This window comes from Pan paniscus, chromosome 1, assembly GCF_029289425.2.
Source record: "Pan paniscus chromosome 1, NHGRI_mPanPan1-v2.0_pri, whole genome shotgun sequence".
Taxonomy (NCBI): domain Eukaryota; kingdom Metazoa; phylum Chordata; class Mammalia; order Primates; family Hominidae; genus Pan; species Pan paniscus.
In genome coordinates, this window is record NC_073249.2 from 25,565,935 (window position 1) to 25,589,097 (window position 23,163).

General features: G+C 38.8%; 1 protein-coding gene across 4 annotated transcripts in view; it reads left to right on the forward strand.

Annotated features, from left to right (window-relative positions):
* Window positions 1-22,039, forward strand: part of TP53BP2 (tumor protein p53 binding protein 2) — a 65,684-nt gene extending 43,645 nt beyond the window's left edge. For all 4 annotated transcript variants that reach the window (XM_034947572.3, XM_034947566.4, XM_055107716.2 and 1 more), the window contains 9 exons: window positions 1,303-1,413; window positions 2,072-2,220; window positions 3,442-3,904; window positions 5,537-6,312; window positions 8,687-8,824; window positions 9,605-9,738; window positions 12,951-13,117; window positions 17,826-18,025; window positions 21,232-22,039. In XM_034947572.3, coding sequence (XP_034803463.1) covers window positions 1,303-1,413; window positions 2,072-2,220; window positions 3,442-3,904; window positions 5,537-6,312; window positions 8,687-8,824; window positions 9,605-9,738; window positions 12,951-13,117; window positions 17,826-18,025; window positions 21,232-21,273 — 2,180 coding nt within the window. In that variant the 3' untranslated portion in view covers window positions 21,274-22,039. The remainder of the gene's footprint in view (window positions 1-1,302; window positions 1,414-2,071; window positions 2,221-3,441; window positions 3,905-5,536; window positions 6,313-8,686; window positions 8,825-9,604; window positions 9,739-12,950; window positions 13,118-17,825; window positions 18,026-21,231) is intronic.
* Window positions 22,040-23,163: the final 1,124 nt, after the last annotated feature.

Here is a 23,163-nt window from a genome sequence, read left to right on the forward strand (position 1 = left end):
GTCCTGCACAGCCTAGTTCTTCCCTGTCCCCACCTATTCTTTCTCCCAAGTTTGAGTTTAAAAAAAATCTCTCTTTGTATTCATTATTCATGTTTGAATTCTAAACATCCTTTTGTATTCTTTGCTAGTGTAATGAGACGTTTAAAAAAGTAAAATTGATACCCTGGTTGTACAAGGATGATTTTTCTTAACCCTAAATAATACAATTCTATTCAGGAAATGAAATAAAATATAATATCTTTATAAACCTGAAAATTGTTTTAAAAAGTTCCTTCTTGTTACTAAGGAAATTTTGATCTGATATTAATAACTTGAGAACTTTTCTTTTTGGGTAAAAACATATGTGTTTGTGGTGTTATCTGTATAGAATGTGAGGTTCTGAATCTATTATGTTGATGAGTGGTGTTAAATATTCATATCTGCTTACATGTGAGAATTTGCTGATAATTTTTAGAATAATATTAAACATATCGGGAGATTAAAAGTGAAAATAGCAGAGGCTCCTTGTGTTAGTGATCTTTGCATTCTGTGTACTTCTCAGATACATGGAGAGGTACAAGCCATAGTTTTGTAATGGGAGGAGAAAGTGTGGGGAGAATTGTAGAAAAATTGGGGTAAAGCATCCTTTAATGACCTTATCATTCAGACCCCTGAACAGAAGTAATAGCCAGTATTGTCTCTGTTCTCTTACAATTATCACATGCAAAAAAATAGCTGATTTTCAAATTATTTGTTATTTTACCATAACTGCTACTGTGAAGCAATAGTACCATGCAGTCTGGATTTTATTGTGGAAAGAGTTATATTTGCTTTGTTTCTGTAAGGAAAAATGAAAGCAGTGGCTTTTGAAATTTAAGCATCAGTGTAGAAAAAAACCTGAACATACTGATTTGTGAAAGACTGCAGTTGAAGTCCTGGATTAAGGATCCACATATTTACTTTTGTGTTGTGCATGTATCTCTTAAAATATCATTTATAAAATACACCTTAGACCCTTAGGTCTCTTGAATTGGAAAGTATTTTCTGGATGTGATGGTGATGTTTTCTAACACAGTGAAGAATAATGTGTCTTTGCTGGTTCAAGCAGACTTGCTGTGACTAATTTTAAATTGCTTGAGTAAAGTGGAAGAATCTTAAATTAGAAATATAAAATATAATACAGTATTTTCTAAGTAAATTTATTGGGGTGTTGTGAGTCTGGAATTTAAAGCTGTTTTTAGAGATTAAAAGTCTTAGCAGTAAAAATCATTAAAAATCTCTTTAGAATGCTGAGTTATTTGTAGCTGCTTTTCTGTATTTTAGGCTCTAAAATCCATCCAGTTGGCCCTGATTGGAGTCCTTCAAATGCAGATCTTTTCCCAAGCCAAGGCTCTGCTTCTGCACCTCAAAGCACTGGGAATGCTCTGGATCAAGGTGAGATTTATTTGTGCTACTCTTGAACATTAAATTTTGGTCATCTGAAAGGTGCTGTGTATTCTTTTTAGAGAGTCCGTTTTCTCTTTTCTTTCTTTCTTTCTTTTTTTGTTTTTTTTTAAAGACAGGATCTCACTCTTGTCATCCAGGCTGGAGTGCAGTGGTGCGCTCATGGCTCACTGGTGCAGCCTCCACCTCCTGGGCTCAAGTGATTCTCCTACCTCAGCCTCCCTAGTAGCTGGTACTACAGGTGCAGGCCACCATGCCTGACTAATTTCTGTATTTTTTGTAGAGATGGGGTTTCACCATGTTGCCCAGACTGGACTCCTGGGCTCAAGTGATCTACCCGCTTCCACTTCCCAAAGTGCTTGGATTACAGGCGTGAGCCACTGCACCCGCCTGATAAATCATTTTCTAGTGTGTTAACACTAGGGACAATATTTAACAATATTTATTTCCAGAACACCTTAATTTAGCTGGAGAACTCAGGTACGATCATTATAGTGCTTGGGTTATCCTTTTATTAGTTTAATTAAAAAGTAGGAACGCGCCTTGTGGACACAGATTTTCAGGGAGATTTAGGGGAGAGAAACTTACGAGTGAATGAGATACTTTATTCTAAACAGTTTGAATGTCATTGTGATTTTTTTGTCTTTAGTTGATGATGGAGAGGTTCCGCTGAGGGAGAAAGAGAAGAAAGTGCGTCCGTTCTCAATGTTTGATGCAGTAGACCAGTCCACTGCCCCACCTTCCTTTGGTACTCTGAGGAAGAACCAGAGCAGTGAAGATATCTTGCGGGATGCTCAGGTACCTACAAATATCCTGGTTTTTAAAATTTAATAGTAATTCTATAATGCAGTTTTTAGAAGGGATAAAGTATTGTGTGAGGGAGAGCAGAAGAAACAGGATGTACCTAGGAGATTAGAAAATACATTAGCATTCTGCTATTTTAATTTCTCTTGCGTGAGTCTGTTTGTGCTCTCACACCCGGTGGGAGAATGGCTGACATGCTTGTTTTGGGTCATATTTCATGTGATTCTCTAAAAAGTATAAGTGCATCGAAGAACACTGTATTTGTATTGTTCAAGTATCTTATTTCTTCAAAGTTACAAAATGCTTGTGTGGTGAATTTTCTGTAACTGTTACAGTCTTAATCCTTGATAACCAGGTTATGTGTGAGTGCTCCAAGTTAGGTGTGTTTTATTACAGTTGTCTAGATTGCATGAAATTCCAGTGAACAAGAATGATTTCCCATTATTGATGCCATCTGAATATGAAAGATGACAGTAAAAGTTTTCAAGTGGGCACTTAAATGTATTAAAATTGCCCAGATAGGAAGTGGAAACAAGGAGGAAGTCATAAAGGGAAGAGATTGTATTGCATTAATGAAATCCATTATTAAATGTGAGTAAATACAGAAATTTAAAACTAGTTAACAGCCAGGTGTGGTGGCTCACACCTGTAATCCCAGCACTTTGGGAAGTTGAGGTGGGAGGATCACTTGAGACTAGGAGTTCGAGACCAGCCTGGGCAACAAAACGAGACCCTGTCTATATAAAAATAAATAAGTACATAAAACAAAACAAAAGCTAATTAACAATTAAAAAATATGAGCTTATATAGATATATTTTCCGAGATGGAGTCTTGTTCTGTCGCCCAGGCTGGAACGCAGTGGTGCAATCTTAGCTCACTACAACCTCCACCTCCCGGATTCAAGAGATTCTTCTGCCTCAGCCTCCCGAGTAGTTGGGACTACAGGTGCCCGCCACCATGCCTGGCTGATTTTTGTATTTTTTTAGTAGAGACGGAGTTTCACCATATTAGCCAGGCTGGTCTCGAACTCCTGACCTCGTGATCCGCCTGCTTCGGCCTCCCAAAGTGCTGGGATTACAGGTGTGAGCCACTGCACCCGGCCAGAGCTAATATTTTTATAGTGTATATTTACATTTGTGAAATTAGGTTATCTAGAACATCCTGTGTACCCAGTTATATAGTATTTTAACTGGCTTTTTATGTGTGTGTTATAGGTTGCAAATAAAAATGTGGCTAAAGTACCACCTCCTGTTCCTACAAAACCAAAACAGATTAATTTGCCTTATTTTGGACAAACTAATCAGCCACTTTCGGACATTAAGCCAGATGGAAGTTCTCAGCAGTTGTCAACAGTTGTTCCGTCCGTGGGAACTAAACCAAAACCAGCAGGGCAGCAGCCGAGAGTGCTGCTGTCTCCCAGCATACCTTCAGTTGGCCAAGACCAGACCCTTTCTCCAGGTTCTAAGCAAGAAAATCCACCTGCTGCTGCCGTCCGGCCCTTTACTCCCCAGCCTTCCAAAGACACCTTACTTCCACCCTTCAGAAAACCCCAGACCGTGGCAGCAAGTTCAATATATTCCATGTATACGCAGCAGCAGGCGCCAGGAAAAAACTTCCAGCAGGCTGTGCAGAGCGCGTTGACCAAGACTCATACCAGAGGGCCACACTTTTCAAGTGGTAAGGTTCTTAACGTTCATGGGTGACGTGCTTAAGTTCTATACCAGAACTTAAGCCATCCCTCAGCAGACAGCAAAATAACTAATCTCTATTTTGACTGACGCTAAGGGTTTTTAACTGTGGCTTCTGTTCTTTACTGGGAGTTTAAAAGAGTGCTTGCTAAATGTCTGCTCCTACAGTAGTAGGCACTAAAGATAATAGATGAATAAAGTGTGGTCTCAAGTCTGGAGGGGCTTATTGGTGAGGGAGAACCAAATAATAATGGGTCATTACAGTGCAGAAGGAAGGTGTGTGTCTTCACTGTAGGTTGACCAGATGTTCTTGTCACATAGAGGACTGGACCACTGCCCCTGTCTGTGTGTGTGTGTGTATATACATATAGAGAGACATATATACGTAGACATGTATATATAGATATATACACACACACACACATCACACACATATATATATGTGTGTCTCTGTATGTGTGTGTCTGTGTCTATATGTCTTTATATATAACTGTGGCTGGGCGCAGTGGCTCACGCCTGTAATCCCAGCACTTTGGGAGGCCAAGGTGGGCGGGTCACCTGAGGTTGGGAGTTCGAGACCAGCCTGACCAACATGGAGAAGCCCCACCTCTACCAAAATACAAAATTAGCTGGGCGTGGTGGTACATGCCTGTAATCCCAGCTACTCAGGAGATTGAGGCAGGAGAATTACTTGAACCTGGGAGGCGGAGGTTGCAGTGAGCCGAGATGGTGCACTCCAGCCTGGGCAACAAGAGTGAAACTCCATCTAAAAAAAAAAATACATACATACATACATACATACATATATATTCTCTACTGTATTTTAAGTCATTGTAATGGGGACATAGCCGCTAGCTAAATGTAAAAACAGAAGGTTAGCTTGTATTAAACATACACAGTTTGGAAATTTGTTGGGTTCTTTCTAAATTATTACTTCATAGGACTAGAATAAAACTTACCATGTTTTAATTGAATGAAAATAGCTTTGTAGTCATGAAATAACCATGTAATTGTGACCTAAGATGCCAGAATTAAAATTAGCAAAGAATCAGTATATATGCTACCTCTTACTCTTTTCTTTTCATGGGTCTTTAGTGAAAATGGAATAATTTGGGAATTAGATAATTTTAATATAATCAGAATGTTAACAGGGAATATCTTTGGTAACTATAAGTGGTTCTTAATAATTTTATAAGCCAAATAGAAGTTCTCACGTTGATTCACTTTTGAAAAGTGAAAGATGGGATAGTACATGTTTAGTTTTAATCTGGACACATGAGGATTATCTGTTTTCATTGCATCTAAACGTTTTTCACATTTTGTTATTTTAAATTTGGATGCTACAGTGATTTCTTAAAACGGCAACATTTTCTTATTGTTTCATGAGATATGGTGCATGTTACAATCAGTGGGGGTTTTGATTCTGTAATAAGTTTATTATGCAAAGATGGATTCCCTGCTTTGTCATTTATTTTTAAAAATTAATTATATTTGAAGGGGATTATGTAGTAACAACTATGAAATTAAAAGAGGCTTTAGTTATTGTTAGCTGTTTCTGTTTCTTGCCAGTTTTGTTTAATTAATGCTAATGAGGGCTTTTTTTTTTTCCTTTTCCAATTAGTATATGGTAAGCCTGTAATTGCTGCTGCCCAGAATCAACAGCAGCACCCAGAGAACATTTATTCCAATAGCCAGGGCAAGCCTGGCAGTCCAGAACCTGAAACAGAGCCTGTTTCTTCAGTTCAGGATAACCATGAAAACGAAAGAATTCCTCGGCCACTCAGCCCAACTAAATTACTGCCTTTCTTATCTAATCCTTACCGAAACCAGAGTGATGCTGACCTAGAAGCCTTACGAAAGAAACTGTCTAATGCACCAAGGCCTCTAAAGAAACGTAGTTCTATTACAGAGCCAGAGGGTCCTAATGGGCCAAATATTCAGAAGCTTTTATATCAGAGGACCACCATAGCGGCCATGGAGACCATCTCTGTCCCATCATACCCATCCAAGTCAGCTTCTGTGACTGCCAGCTCAGAAAGCCCAGTAGAAATCCAGAATCCGTATTTACATGTGGAGCCCGAAAAGGAGGTGGTCTCTCTGGTTCCTGAATCATTGTCCCCAGAGGATGTGGGGAATGCCAGTACAGAGAACAGTGACATGCCAGCTCCTTCTCCAGGCCTTGATTATGAGCCTGAGGGAGTCCCAGACAACAGCCCAAATCTCCAGAATAACCCAGAAGAACCAAATCCAGAGGCTCCACATCTGCTTGATGTGTACCTGGAGGAGTACCCTCCATACCCACCCCCACCGTACCCATCTGGGGAGCCTGAAGGGCCCGGAGAAGACTCGGTGAGCATGCGCCCGCCTGAAATCACCGGGCAGGTCTCTCTGCCTCCTGTAAGTAATGTACTATCTCATAGCCTTTTCCGGAGTCCTTTACTTTGTTATGATTTTCTTGGTGGTCACATTCATCTTCTCCAGTTTGCATTTTTATTTTACGATTCCCTTGGCACAGAGTGGATCTTATAAATGTTTTCATAATGCAGTTTATTCAATATAAAGAACATTTTTCTGTTTTAGAGAGAACCCATTTATTTGTGAAAGAAACAGAGTTTTGTTCTTATCCCTATAAACACTGCATTTGCTGTTTCTTCTCTAGCTGATGTCACATATTAGGGAAGCAGCACCCGACTGGGACTCAAAAGACCTGGGTTTGAAACTTTTGATTACTAGCTTAGCTGTGTGAAATCAGGCAGATGGTATAACTTCTCTCATTGATGATGTCAATCTTTTTAAAAATTTTCTAGCAGTGAAATTTTAAAAAATGAAATGTTAGGTGAAACCTCAAACTTACAACAGTGGTAAAATTGGAACGGTTCTGGATGGAGTGAGGGCAGGGAGGGGTAACTGGGCTGAGGGGCCCCTCTTCAGCCCCTTCCTCCCCTTCACCGAAGTCTGAAAATCTCTGGCTAATATGGTGATCCCTAAGATTTCTTTGTACTTTAACATACGAAAGTTATTCTAAAATTTTGTATGTTTTGACTTGAGTGCACCTTCTACACTCCTTCCAAATAGTAAGCGTTTGTTTGAAATTTAAGCTTCCATCCTCTCACTTTGACATAGGTGAGAGAAAATAAAAATCCCAGAATGTCTGAATGAAGTCTGCTTTTTCATAGTTTAATTTGAAGCCACTTTGCTTCAGTAAGCACGGAAGGAAGTAGGATGCTGAACTATGAATTTAAAACCTAGTGAAAAGCAAAATAGCATTAAAAGAATTTTTTTAAATGTACTTTGCATGTTTGATTCCTTATTCTTTTAGATATGATAGTATTCAAAGATAATAATTGTCCAGAGTTATTTTTAACAATTGGTTACAGTAAATGTTTGCTTAAAAGTTTTATGTACTAAACATTTGAAGCTAGAAAAAAAAGTTTTAAAATAGAGGTTAACAGTTTTTAAACAACCCTGTGCCTCCTAAGTTCTGAGGCTTGATTCTCTTTGAGTTTTAAACATAAGAAAAGAAGGACGTTTTATGCCACATTGGCCAAAACCAATCCACGTTACAGCCACTTGTTATTTTCTGGCCTTTTTGTTGCTGTGTCAAAATAATCCACATTTTCAAGGAGAAAAAAGGAACACTAGAATTGGTAAAAGTATTATACTTTCTTTTTAAGATTCTGCTGTTCTCTTCCTAGGAAGGTGTCTTACCTTTTCCTTCTCGATTTAAGTAAAATAGAAGCAACTATCTCGTACATTCTTTAACAGTGGGATCGGCAAGTGTCATTACACTGTACTGCTTATGACTTGTATTAACCACAGTCAGATAACATTCAGAGAGCAACATTTTAGTCATTGCACATTGTGAAATGTATTGTCACTTAATGTTTTTTAAAACTTGGCAATTTTCCACATCTGAGATAAAATGAAAGAATTATGTGGAGTACATATATCACACCTCACGACAGTAAACTCTCTACTTTGTTGGGTGTGTTTAAGAAACCTGTTTTACAGGATTCTGGATCTAGTCTTTAAAATTTTGCCTTTTTTTTTTTTTTAAGTCCGATTCATTAAAAGTTTAAGCTGGTAGGATTTATCCTTGTTATACCTAAGACAGACTAATAATCTGTATTATTTACCTTAATTATATGCTTTCCCCCGAGGAGGCATTCTGGTGTGAAATGGTTAAGATGGCAGACTTTAAAGAAGCCAGCTTACCTAGATTTGCGTCCCAGCTCTGCCATTTGCCGGCTGTGTGCCTTGGTTTCCTTATCTGTAAACTAGGGATCATAGGGTTTTTGTGAGGGTTAATGAATAATCATTCAATATAGGTTAGCTGTTGTAGTTGTGGGCTGTGCTGTTGCTCACTTTAAGAGAGTGGAGTTTGCTGTACTGTATTAGATAGGCAAGCTAAAGATCAGTCTTGGCTAATTCTGATACTTGACAGAACGCTAGCCTATTTGCCACTTCTGATTATACTCTTAGTTTAATTCATACTATAACATATAACCCAAACGTAATTATGTTAGATTTTATAAAGTTATGTTCCTCCAACTTTGCTCCATGGTATTTGTTCACTTTGTGAAAGTTCATTACGCTGCATATCAGATTCGTATACTTTTCTGAATAATGTTATACTTCAATAAAATGTGCCAAATCTATATTGTTAAAGTTCCTCTCACTAATTTAGGTGAGAAGTCATTCCTTCCCATTTGCTGCTGTTGTTCTCTTGCATAGACCAGGATCCTAAATTTTCCACTCATTTTCTTTGCAGGGTAAAAGGACAAACTTGCGTAAAACTGGCTCAGAGCGTATTGCTCATGGAATGAGGGTGAAATTCAACCCCCTTGCTTTACTGCTAGATTCGTCTTTGGAGGGAGAATTTGACCTTGTACAGAGAATCATTTATGAGGTATGATTATAATCAGTAAATTTTTTTTTTTGAGTCAGAGTCTCGCTCTGTCATCCAGGCTAGAGTATAATTAGTAAATTTTTAAAATATGACCTTGTATTTTGTTTTAAAGCTCTAATTAGAAAGCTACTGTAGAGAAATTGTATTTTAAAATTGTTTTCCTTTTAGGCATTGTGGGGTTGTGTTCAGGAACTCTTGGGCACGCTTTAGAATAGGCTTTGCTGTTTTAAAGGTATGACTATGGAATTGTCATCATTTGGAAGTTCGGTTTTCACTTGGAGTCCTCTAGAGTACTTTTCTTTCTTAAGAGAGATCATTACTCCCCTTTAGAAATTGTTCATATATGGATTTGTACTATACTGTATTAGGTTAGAGATGCGGTCTCTACTTTTAGAAGCCTACTATTTAAAATATTTTTAGTTGACCTTTTTTTTTTTTTGCTTTCCATAGCAAATGCAACTTCTACTTAGAAACTAATTTGTGGTGAGAAGTTGGGAGGATAAATAAACAAAAATGACTATAAGGATATAGTTTCTGGTACTTACTTTTTTTAAAAAAAACCTTTTTATAGTGACTGCCTACTTAATGTGGTTATTCTGTCTGTCTTATTTCTAGAATTGTTCTTGGTATAGTTTTCTTGGCTCCTATAGGTTTTAATTATGATTTTTAAAAGTGTCACAAGAGTCCATTTCTGTCCTCTTGACCCTAAAGGAGCCAGTTAGTAGTGACAGTTCAGGTGACAAGAAACTAGAGTGATGCTCACCCTTCTTCTTGATATAGGTTGATGACCCAAGCCTGCCCAATGATGAAGGCATCACGGCTCTTCACAATGCTGTGTGTGCAGGCCACACAGAAATCGTTAAGTTCCTGGTACAGTTTGGTGTAAATGTAAATGCTGCTGATAGTGATGGATGGTAAGATTTTCTTTTAAACTCCAGTCAAACTTCAGTTGTGGGAATCGGTTTATAAGCAGTTGTCATAGTGCTGTTGGAAGACAAAGAAGTATGTCAGTTATGTCCTTGAGCTGCTTGTAATCTAGCTGGAGAAATGTGGTATCTATTTTTGAGGGATTAACATGTGTTCATGTAACAGTCATCTCATTCCCATCCTGGAAGTAGGTGGAGTTTTAAAAAGTTTAGTAATGATAAAAATAAGTGTAACAAAGTAGTACACAGTTAATTAGCATCCTTAAGCAAAGCTTAAGAGAGAAGTGCTGATTTAGGCAAGGTATCCCTAAGCCCCTGAAATGGTTCAGTCTTCAATATATTAATGTCCATTCTATATCTCCAAGAGGGGATTATAACTTGCAACATATCCCAAATATATTTGACCATGGAATCCATTTTTCGTGGAACCAGGGTGTACGTAAAACACAAGCGGTACTGCAAGTGATGAGTATTGTTTGCAGGATAGGGGAAATGTTAGTCAACATTAAATAATAATAATAAAGGTCCTAATAAGGTCCTGTCATCCCCAAAACTAACAGAATAGATAGCAAATTTTGTATGTTATTTTTAAAAAAGAAAGTTTTAAGTTATATTGTGTTACTTTTGTGGAAGAATACAAACAATTGACTTTTTTCTTTATAGGATTTTTAAAAGTTGTAATCACACTATATTTACTCCAGTATTTTAGTTTCACAACTTGTTTTCCTCATAATATGGAAAATAGTTACCATATAAAATTCTCACGTATGCATATATAAATTGCATACACACATACATACATTTCAGTTAGCCTCGTATTACTCTACCGCATGACTGTGTACTCATTTATTGTGACGGTCTCCCTTTTATTAGACATTGAGATTGTTTTCCAATTTTTGCTTTAATGCTTGGAGAAGCACTTTGGTTACAATTTTTAAACATTTATATTTTAATGTGTGTCTACTGTGGGAAACATGCAAAATAGAAATAAGGGGAAAACAAGCCATCTGTATCCCCACAGTATACAGGTAAACACCATTCATATTTTAATATATTTTCTTCAGGCTCTTTTTAAAAAAATTTTTATTTTTATTTTTGTAGAGACAGGGTCTCACTGTGTTGCCCAGGTTGGTCTCAAACTCCTGGACTCAAGTGATCCTCCTGCCCGAGCCTTTCAAAGTGGTGGGTTTATAGGTATGAGCCACCGTACTTGGCCCAAGCTCTTTTTCATATGCTTTTCACAAATGTAGTTAAGTTCCTAATACATATGTAATGTTTTAAGCCTATATTTTTAGTTTAACATTATAGCATAAAGAAAAAAAATTGTTACTGTGTCATAATGCCCTTGTTTTCCTAATGTTGGGAGTTTATGTTGTATATAATTTTTCATTATTAAAAAGCATGCAATGAAAACATCTATAGTAATATTTGCCAAACTATTAATAATAGTGTTCTGGCCAGGCATGGTGGCTAATACCTGTAATCCTAGCACTTTGGGATGCTGAAGCAGAAGATCACTTGAGCCCAGGAGTTTGAGATCAGCCTGGGCAACAGAGAGAGACCCTGTCTCTACAAAAAATTTTTAAAAATTAGCTAGGTGCACTGGTGTGTGCCTGTAGTCCCAGCTACTGGGGAGGCTGAGGTGGGAGGATCGCTGGAGCCTGGAGGTCAAGACTGCAGTGAGCCAAGATGGCATCGCTGTACTCCAGTCTGGGTGACAGAGCAAGATCCTCAAAAAAAAAAAAGAAAAAAAGTGATCTGGAATGGGGAATTTAAAAAATTTTTTTTTCTTTTTTTGTTTTTTTTTGAGGCAGGGTCTTATTCTGTCACCCAGGCCAGAGTGCAGTGGCACAATCTTGGCTCACTGTAACTTCTGCCCTCTGGGCTGAAGCAGCCCCCCGTCTCAGCCTCCCAAGTAGCTAGGACCACAGATGTGTGCCACCACACCTGGCTATTTTTTTGTATTTTTAGTAGAGATGGGGTTTTGCTGTGTTGCCCAGGCTGGTCTTGAATCCTTGAACTCAAGTGATCTGCCCTCCTTGGCCTCTCCGAGTGCCAGGATTACAGGTGTGAGTCACCACTGTGCCTGGCCAAAAAAAAATAAAATTTTTTTTGAGACAGAGTCTTGCTGTGTCACCCTGGAGTGCACTGGTGTGATCTTGGCTCACTGCAACCTCCGCCTCCTGTTCAGGTGATTCTCATGCCTCAGCCTCCCCTGTAGCAGGGATTACACACCTGGCTAATTTTTGTATTTTTAGTAGAGTTGGGGTTTTACCATGTTGACCAGGCTGGTCTCAAACTCCTGACCTCAGGTGGTCTGCCCGCCTCGGCCTCCCAAAGTGCTGGGAGCCACTGCGCCTGGTCTAAATTTTTTTTTTCAAGTCTGTATACCCAAGGAGAATAAAGGGGAGAGGAAAGAGTAAAGAAACTAAATCTTATGTACTTTAGAGCCTGATTAACATTTTCACACTCAACTTCTGAGTTTGGACAGTGGTACTGGCTCTTATACCTTTACCATTAGTCTAGGGTCATTTATAATCTATTATAAAACATTTGAGATGCTGGAGAGAGTTCTCTTTAATGGTATTAATAAATTCCTGCTGACCAGTTACCTATAGTTGAAATATGTGTATTTTACAGTCACTTTTCTGGTCTCAATTGATTTGACAAATTTTTTCAATTAAAATTTATTTTAACTTGGGATTTAAAAAATATAAAATTAGTTCATATATGCAACTTAATTCCTTCAAAATTGATGACGATAAATAGATATTTGAAGGCCAGTGTTTTGAGTGAAGGTGTATAACTTAAATAACTTAAGGACTGTTAGGCCTTCTACTCTGACAGAAAGAATTAGGCTGGGTGCTCCAGGACATAGAACTAAATCCATGTTAATATTGTTTTTCTTAAATGTTTATACACATTTCATTTCTGTTTATTCACGTCCTTGATTCTTCTCACCCTTTGCCAAGCTCCCAGCCCCAGTGTGGTCCATGACTCTCTGAAATTTTCATTTGTGGCTGTAATTCTTTGATGGGTTCAATCATCTGTGTTGAACTGGTTTTTAAAAAACTGTCTAAGAGGTTTTCAGAAGAAAACTTGGTAGATGAGAGACTCAAGAACTTTCTTTCCAGATATCTTATCAGCAGATGTCATTCAGTTTAGGAAAACAGTTCTAGCCCTTGTATCTTGCTTCACAGGACTCCATTACATTGTGCTGCCTCATGTAACAACGTCCAAGTGTGTAAGTTTTTGGTGGAGTCAGGAGCCGCTGTGTTTGCCATGACCTATAGTGACATGCAGACTGCTGCAGATAAGTGCGAGGAAATGGAGGAAGGCTACACTCAGTGCTCCCAATTTCTTTATGGTATGTGACAAGTAGAACTAAATGTATTGATTATTGCATTCATTTATTCTGTATCTCCAGGGTATAATTCAATAAGTATTTTTGTTTGGAAAAAATCTTGTGTTATCCATAGTCTTGGGCCTTGAAAATACAACAGCCTTGGTCACAGATAATACAGCTTCTGTTTGTATGCTTAGAAACAGCTATTGTCAGGGACTTCTTCAATTACAAAAGACAGTGTTGCAGCAGCTGACCTAGTGGTGTTAATGACTTTGACCATCAAAAGACCCTCTATTAAGGCTTTAGTACTTATAGATTGATGGTACTTATAGATTTAGTACTTATAGATTGCAAATAAGTAAACAGACCCCCCTCTCCTAACAACATGATCAAGAGAAGTGAAGGATCAGTTTAAGAACCCAAATGGTCCAAGTTTTCCTAAAAATCAAACTTGTCATAAAGTGAAATAAAGGCCACATATATTTTGGAGCTGTCTTTTATTTTTTTCTCTTTTGTTTTCTTGATTTTGAGTTTATGATTCTGATTGGTAACATCAGATCTGTACCTAGAGGAAAATGGACTTGAAGTTTTAGATAGATATATGTTGATTGGCATTTGTATATACAAGGAAAATTTTTTTTGTTTACAAGGCTTAGAAGTTGAGGTAAATTTTCCTCTTTAGTTGGGCTTGAGAGGAATTAAAGAAGGAGGGAAGACAGAGACAAATGAGGAGGTCCCAGAACTCCATACTGCTCAAGTTTTCAGTAACTCCTTTCCCAGTTGATTGGAAGACCCCTAAGGGTAAAACAGACGCCTCTGCCCTCTCTGCTGAACTTTTCCCTTTGTCTCTAGGCCTTTTTTCAGGCCCTAGATATGAAGAGAGAGGGGTCAGAGAACCACAAACCTGGAGTTCCTTCTTCATCTCTCTCAGCTGGTAGTTTTTATTGTTGATATTTGTGATTATTTTATTTTATTTTTTCAGAGGCGAGGTCTCACTCTGTCACCCAGGCTGGAGTGCAGTGGCATGGTCATTGCCCACTGTAGCCCCAAACTCCCAGGCTCAGGTGACCCTTCTGCCTCAGTCTTTCAAATAGCTGGGACCACAGGCACCTGCCACCACACCTGGCTAATTTTTAATTATTATTTATTTATTTATTTATTTTTGAGGTAGGGTCTTGCTCTGTCACTCAGGTTGGAGTGCAGTGGCACAATCACAGCTCACTGCAGCCTTGACTGCCAGGGCTCAGGTGATCCTTCCACCTCAGCCTCCAGAGTAACTGGGACTACAGGCATGTACCACCACACCCAGCTAGTTTTTGTATTTTTAGTAGAGATGGAATTTTGCCATATTGTCCAGGCTGGTTCTCAAACTCCTGAGCTTAGGCAATCTGCCTGTCTTGGCCTCCCAAAGTGCTGGCATTACAGGTGTGAGCCACCATGCCTGACCTTTTAAAGTTCGTTTGGAGTTGGGGCCTCAGTCTGTTGCCCAGGCTAGTCTCAAACTCCTGGCCTCAGAGAATCCTCTTGTCTCAGCCTCCCAGAGCTGAGATTACAGGTGTGAGCCACCATGCCCAGCCTTTGTTTATGTTTTGAACTCTGGACCATAGAATATTTTGATATAGTAACATATTTAAAAATTTATATATATAAATATATATTTTATATATTTATGTATGTATTTTGTTTTTGAGACAATCTTGCTCTGTTACTTAGGTTGGAATGCAGTGGTGTGATCATAGCTCACTACAACCCTGAACTCCTAGGCTCAAGCAATCCTCCCACCTTGGCCTTCCAAAGTGCTGAAGTTATGGGCGTTAATATAATGTGTTAACCGGTATAATGTGTTGGCCGGGTGTGGTGGCTCATGCCTGTAATCCCAACACTTTGGGAGGCCGAGGCAGGTGGATCTCTTGAGGTCAGAAGTTCGAGACCAGCCTGGCCAACATGGTGAAACTCCATCTGTACTAAAAATACAAAAATTAGCCAGCTGTGGTGGCGGGCACCTGTAATCCCAGCTACTTGGGAGGCCGAGGCAGGAGAACTGTTTGAACCCGGACGCGGAGGTTGCAGTGAGCTGAGACCATGCCATTGCACTCCAGCCTGGGCAACAAGAGTGAAACTTTGTCTCACAAAAAAAGCCGGGCGCGGTGGCTCACGCCTATAATCCCAGCACTTTGGGAGGCTGAGGTGGGCAAATCACGAGGTCAGGAGATCGAGACCATTCTGGCTAACATGGTGAAACTCCGTCTCTACTAAAAATACAAAAAATTAGACAGGCGTGGTGGCGGGCGCCTGTAGTCCCAGCTATTCGGGAGGCCGAGGCAGGAGAATGGCGTGAACGCTGGAGGAGGAACTTGCAGTGAGCTGAGATCACGCCACTGCACTCCAGCCTGGGCAACAGAGCGAGACTCCGTCTCGGGGGAAAAAAAAATACACACACACACACACACGCACACACATGCACACACACGCACACACGCATATATATATAATGTGTTAATATGTGTTTTGCTGTATTAAATTTATTGACCATCTGACCTATATTTAGATATGGAATATGATTTTTTTAAACATTAGGGATATTTGGTCAGATTCTTAAAATTTATGAAGTATAACATAGATACCAGGATGTGCTGTTTAAGTAATAATGATAGTAGATTACACACAGTGAGTAATTGTGTACCCACCTTAGGAAACAGAACATAACCACTGTCTCTGACATTGTTTGGATGCCCCTCCCTGATGTGGCCCCTTCTCACGTCTGTAGTGACCACTGCTTTTACGTTTAGCATTCCTTGTTTTGTAAAATAATTACATCATTTGTATATGAGTCCTATAACTAATATTTTCAGTTTTGCTTGGTTTTGCCCTTTATATAAAATCATACTGGCGATTCTGTGGCCTGCTTTTCTCATTCAACATGGTTTTTGAGATTCACTCGTGTTGCCTGTAGCTATAGTTTATTTTCACTGTACAATTTATCTTTTTATTCTACTTTCGAAGGACATGTGTGCTGTTTCCCTCCTTCCCTCCTTCCCTCCCTCCTTCCTTTCCTTCCACTGTAAACATCCCTGTGAACATTTTGGTACTTGTCTTCTGGTGTTTATCTACAAGTGGACTTGCCAGGTCACAGTGATACACATCTAGCAGAGGGTTCCTTTTACTCCACGTTCTCTTTGACTCCTGGTGGATTTGGAATGATACCTCGTAGCTTTAGTTTGCATTTCCCAAGTTACCGGTAAGATTGAGCATGTTTTTAGTCCCCTCAAAAAAATTTTTAAAAAGTAATTTACAACTCTTAATCTGATAAATAGCAAAGTAATGAGAATTTTTCTCCATTCCTAATGATTTATTGGAGGCTGGGTGCAGTGGCTCATGCCTGTAATCCCAGCACTTTGGAGGCTGAAGTGGGAGGATCTCCTGAGCCCAGGAATTCTATACCAGCCTGGGCAAGACCCTGGTCCCTAATTTATTGCAAACTGGGACTTGAGCTGTTATTTTGAGTATACTAAAATATCCAGAATCTCCTACGTCTTTCTTCATTCCCATCTCAGACACTGTGGCCATTTTAAAAACTTTGTGAAATTACAGTTATATAAAGTTTGATCACCATGTGAGTCTGTCATGCTTTGCATGTCATCTTTAAACAAGAAAAGTTGGAAATTGTCTCTTTAGATTGGCAGAGCCTTCTTCTAGAAAAGAAGAATTTCTTGTTTCAGTTTTTCCCAGAGTGAGAGAAATATACTGTGTGCTATATCATTAGTTGATACAGGAATAATTTCATAATCAATAGTGTAGTGCTCACATAAGTTGAAAAAGCTAACTATTCAAAAGCTAGCAAGTATTTTCCTGGTTTTTAAAAAATTATAAAAGTGAAAATAATAATTCTGAATTGCTGAGAACTTTATTACCTTATTTTCCTTCTCCTCTGCTTTTTTCCTATTGCCTGCCAGTTGATGATTGTTATTTCTTACTAGCATTGCCCTTTAGGATAGGAAGGCATAAGTGAAGAAGGGCAAAACTTAAATGTGTAGTTAATTTGCAAATCTGTTACTAACTCTGGTGAAAGGTGGACTTCTGAGGATTTTTCCCTTCCTAGTTTGAGGATTTCGACATCTTTTAAGATTCGGATTCTTACTGTATTAGAGTTGATTATATGAAGACTTTGATCATGTCTAAAATGCCATATTTTTGCATTCTAACATATTCTATATATATTTTTTCCTCTGTCTTTCCCCATTCGGAAATTCATAGAGACCATTGTGCCTCCATCTTTTTTTCTCTGTCTGCTCTGAATTTTGGGTAAAGAATGAAGTAATGTTTCTAGAATTCCTTAGTCATTACATTTGGGAGTAGGCTGAAATTGGACAGGCATATCGTTCACTTTTTTAATATCCTAGACTTGAACAGTTCTTTTTTTAGTTCCTAAGCTTGCAAAAGTTTTGTACTCTGAGTAGCTCCTTTAAGAGATGCTTATAAAGTGCTAGGTTTTAGAGGTGTTTTAGAGATGATAGCATACAGTAATGTGTCCTTTGTATGTTCCCTATACACTGTTGCCTTCCACTGCACGCTACCCCCCACCTCAGGACATTTTATTGTATATTTAATGTAGTACTAACATTCCAGCCTGTACCTGTTTCTTCCCATTTTGTTTCATATAGCTAAAAGTTGTAGAGTGGTATACTCCAAGTTGTATATTCTGTGCTTTATCTTACTGTCATGATTTTAGGAGTTCAGGAGAAGATGGGCATAATGAATAAAGGAGTCATTTATGCACTTTGGGATTATGAACCTCAGAATGATGATGAGCTGCCCATGAAAGAAGGAGACTGCATGACAATCATCCACAGGGAAGACGAAGATGAAATCGAATGGTGGTGGGCGCGCCTTAATGATAAGGAGGGATATGTTCCACGTAACTTGCTGGGAGTAAGTTATTCTGACGCTTACGGTGTTTTCATATGTGCCAGAGAGGGGCTTTGTAAAAACTGCTGTATGTTACGTGTACAGTGCACCAAACTGCCCTTTGTTAATAAGACATGGAATTTAAACATTTTGATAGTCTTAGACTTAAAGCCTCATTTTCAGTGATTCTTATTATGACCAATAACATATGTTTGCCAGCCCTGGAGGTCAGGGGTCCTCCCTACATTTATAAACAGACTAAAGATAACTGGATAATATGATTGGAATTGAGCCTGTGACATCTGAAATCAATTTTTAATCTGTCTAAATCAGGATTTGCAAATCTGGTAGAGAGCTTCAGCAGGGCATTAAGGACAAGATTCTTTTTCTGTACTATTTGATTTATATTTCATAAAAAGCAAGAAAATAATATCATGCCAGCACATATGTACCACTTCTATAGTGTAGTACAATGGGACTGCTGTCATCATGTAAAGATTCTCCTGGAGTATTTTCAGGGGAAGGCTGGCGTATGGTCAGACAGAGGAGAGAAAGCGAGAATAACAGATTCCAGGGCTTTGCAGTAAGCTCTTTATAGATTCAGCTGTTCTCTTATAGCAGTTGTGTGTGTGCAAGGGGCATGGAGGGTGTATGAAAGAGTGAGAGAAATGATCAGGGTAATCGAGAGATTGAGATAAAAGTTTAAAGTGCTTGCAGAATCTGCTGTTGGTGAGGAAGTAAGGAAAGGGTTGAGGAATGGAAGAGCCAGTTGTGATACACAGAAGATGGTGTGTAGGTTGTGAGCACTGGCCTCCACGTTGCTTCAGCTCCATCTGCAGCACCTGTTATCTGGATATCCAGGCTGCAGAAAGGAACGTGGGGAGGGCTGGAGAATCCTGCCTCCCAAGATTAGTGTGGGGATAACTCAGAGGTCTAATAGAGAGCAAATGGTAGATGTATTCTTGGTCTTTTCATCAAGTGTCGGATGGACATGGCCTCCACCCACATGGAGCTTCTACTCTGGCGTCTAGGTGATGAACAGGATTTGGATTCTGTCTGTGAGTGATCCACTGCCTAGGCATTACTTTCAATGGGATTCCTTGAAATGACTTCAGTGTTGGGACCTGACTGCCTGGATTCTGACCAGCATCTCTCCCTGACTCTCCCTTCCACACTGTTGTTTGTCTAACGTGCAGTGTAAATGACTTATACACCTTGACTGCTGCTGTCCTGACAGCAAAATTTATTATGAAATAACCGTTTCATAATAAGTTTTGAATAGATGATTAGACAGTATTCATTTGGGTGATCATAATGTAACTTTAAAGAATAATGAAAGTGAAAAACAAATAAAATTAGACTATGCAGCCCTTAAAAAAAACTTTCAGGGGCCCGGCATAGTGGCTCACGCCTGTAATCCCAGCACTTTGGGAGGCCGAGGCAGGAGGATCACTTGAGGTCAGGAGTTTGAGACCAGCCTGGCCAACATGGTGAAACCCTGTCTCTACTAAAAATACTGTAATCCCAGCTACTCGGGAGGTTGGGGCAGGAGAGTCGGTTGAGCCTGGGAGGCAGAGGTTGTGGTGAGCCGAGATCGTGCCACTGCACTCCAGCCTCGGTGACCCTGTCTTAAAAAAAAGCTTTCAGATGACCAGAGGAAAGTAGAAATATAAAGGTTGTTCTCTTTCAAGCACCCTCAGTTGCTTCTCCAGAGTCTCTAGCAGTAGAGAAGTACAGTCTCTTGCCTACAGCCCCTTTCCTTCTCTGATAAACATAAACATCAATGGTAAATAAGCCCTTTTGTATAGTTTCTTATCTGGGAAAGTCTTTACCTCCTTAGAACTAGTTGCTTACTTGAGTCTTGTATTTTCTTTTTTTAAATTGGCAAAAATTGTGTATATTTATGGTGTATAACATGATTTGAAATATGTATACTTGTAGAATGGCTAAATTGAGCTAAATACATGCATCATCTCACATGGTCATCATTTTTTTGGTGAGAACATCTATTAGTGATTTTCAAGTTCATAATACATTATTAATTATAGTCACCAAGTTGTACAGTAGATCTTTTGAATTATTTAAATTTTCTAACACAGAGGTCCTGTGGTTAATGACACGGGGAACATTGCATGTTTCCAAGTGCGGGAGCAGTGGGTCAGAGAGTGAGTTTTCTCTCGTGTGTGTGGTGCTTAGAAGATTCTGAAATTAACAGACTGGACTGAATATTTTCATTTTAGTCCTAAATTTAGATTTTCTTAGTACTTTGAAAATCTTTTCTTGTTAGAAGTATCCTCTACACCACTTTTTTGGTTTGTTTTCCTGATCTTTTTTTTTTAAAGGAAAGTGCATATATGTAGTTAGGGCTCAGATAGCAGTCTAGAAAATTGTATTAGCTAAATGTCTTTTTTTCAGATAGAAAACTAATATTTTCTGTAACATGGATCCACCAGTTTTTCAGTTTTAACTGGAAGTCTGACTCTTTTTTAAATTATTATTTTTAAATTTTTTAATTGGGATGTAATTAAAGCCTATGCTTCTACTTTCTTTGAGTAATCCTTTTTCTTCTTCTTCTTTTGTCAAGAGGGCTGCTTTTGTTTGGTGTGTCACTTGAATTTACCAGTTTGACTTGGTCCTGGCTCAGGCCTAGAGGCCTTGCAACCTTCACTAGGACTCACCTTTACAGCTCTTGTGGAAACACAAAACCACAGAATTGTAAAGCAAAAAACTCCACCTAATCTTCCTTAAATTTATAGACTTTTAATCTGTGGCATTTCATTTCTGACAGTCTGAAGTCCCATGACACAATGTCATGTCCATTGTGAATAAAGGTAAAAGAATTCAGTCTCTTTCTTCCTTCCTAATAGAAGCTCCAAATGCTGGAGCATAGCGCATACAGCAGTTTGCCTTCCTTGTTAGAGCCGATTTACAGCTCAACAAGCTGTGCAGATTGAGTTAATACCTAGAACTGTCATGGGTTTTTATATTACTGCTTTGTAGAGTTGTCACAGTTGACGGGCCCTTGTGATCTTTGAACGTCCTGCTGAGTCTAGCTGGTGAGCACGTTGCTAAACGTAAAGCTCTAGGTGCCACACACACCACAAAGAGTGCTTTTCTCACTTTGATTTCCTTCCCATGACATCTGTCCCCTAACCTCATTATTTCTTGAAATTTTGTTATATTCCCACACATCTATTATAGTATGTAAAATTTTTTAAACTCTCTTGCAGCTGTACCCAAGAATTAAACCAAGACAAAGGAGCTTGGCCTGAAACTTCCACACAGAATTTTAGTCAATGAAGAATTAATCTCTGTTAAGAAGAAGTAATACGATTATTTTTGGCAAAAATTTCACAAGACTTATTTTAATGACAATGTAGCTTGAAAGCGATGAAGAATGTCTCTAGAAGAAAATGAAGGATTGAAGAATTCACCATTAGAGGACATTTAGCGTGATGAAATAAAGCATCTACGTCAGCAGGCCATACCGTGTTGGGGCAAAGGTGTCCCGTGTAGCACTCAGATAAGTATACAGCGACAATCCTGTTTTCTACAAGAATCCTGTCTAGTAAATAGGATCATTTATTGGGCAGTTGGGAAATCAGCTCTCTGTCCTGTTGAGTGTTTTCAGCAGCTGCTCCTAAACCAGTCCTCCTGCCAGAAAGGACCAGTGCCGTCACATCGCTGTCTCTGATTGTCCCCGGCACCAGCAGGCCCTTGGGGGGCTCACCTGAAGGCTCGAAGGCACTGCACACTTGTATATTGTCAGTGAAGAACTGTTAGTTGGTTGTCAGTGAACAATAACTTTATTATATGAGTTCTTGTAGCATCTTAAGAATTATACATATGTTTGAAATATTGAAACTAAGCTACAGTACCAGTAATTAGATGTAGAATCTTGTTTGTAGGCTGAATTTTAATCTGTATTTATTGTCTTTTGTATCTCAGAAATTAGAAACTTGCTACAGACTTACCCGTAATATTTGTCAAGATCATAGCTGACTTTAAAAACAGTTGTAATAAACTTTTTGATGCTAAGCTGTTTACTGGTTTTTGTTTTTGATGTCATAAATAGACCTTGTTTAATAGTCACAAGCCGTTGGGATATCATACCCAGCTGAAAAAGAACAAACTGCTTAACATAAGTATATGTATCGTAATAAGAGTTTTTTTTTTTTTTTTTACCAGCCAAGTGATTCAATGTAAGTGGTTTTTAAAATAAAATACTGTAGAGATCATGGTGATAGAAGCCTACTTTACATTTTACCTAGAGCCTCTAATAGACTGTTTTAGTGTCCTCATTGATTTATGGGGTGAAAACTTATATAGGCAAAATCTCCACATCATTTTATTAATATGTTAATAGGTTTGTGAATTGTTTCCAAACCCATTTGCTTAGTGGAACTACTTTAGTAGAAGATACAAATGAAAAACCATGGTCACTCTTCCTTACACATTTTTATGAGTAGCTAAATTCTAGCAAGGAAAGTAGATGAAAGAACATAATTTTGAGAATAACACTTTTGAGAGTAACGGAGAAGGAGTGACAACATAAACTAAACATCCGAAGACGTGTGGCAGGCAGAATTCTAAAGATGCCCCGCACCCCCATCCCTGTCTCCTGGTTATTCCTTGTATCACTAAGGTAGGTACAATAAGTCCTTACTTAACATCACCATTAGGTTCTTGGAAACTGTCACTTTATTTTTCTTTTCTTTCCTTTCTTTTCTTTTCTTTTCTTTTTTTTTGGGAGGCAGGGTCTTGCCATGCTGCCCGGGCTGGTCTCTGATGCCTGGCCTCCAGTGGTCCTACCTAGGCCTCCCAAAGCGTTGGGATTACAGGTGTGAGCCACCGCACCTGGCCAAAACTCAAAGTGAAAAGGTGTGTAACAAAACCATTTCTTTTTCTCATCAGTGTTCTAATGGTACAACATGAAGTGATGTTATTCGAGGACCTGCTGTTTCTTGTTGGTTGGTTTTACATCATTTTGCTCTAATTTGCAGTTACCAAGAACCTATCCGTGATGCTAGGTTTTGACGACTTACTGTACTGCTTTGAAGGACTTTTAAGATTTAATTAAGTTTACGAATCAGTTGACCTTAAAATAGGGTGTTTAGCCTAGATTGTCCTGGTGGGCCACCGTAATCACAAGATCCCTTCAC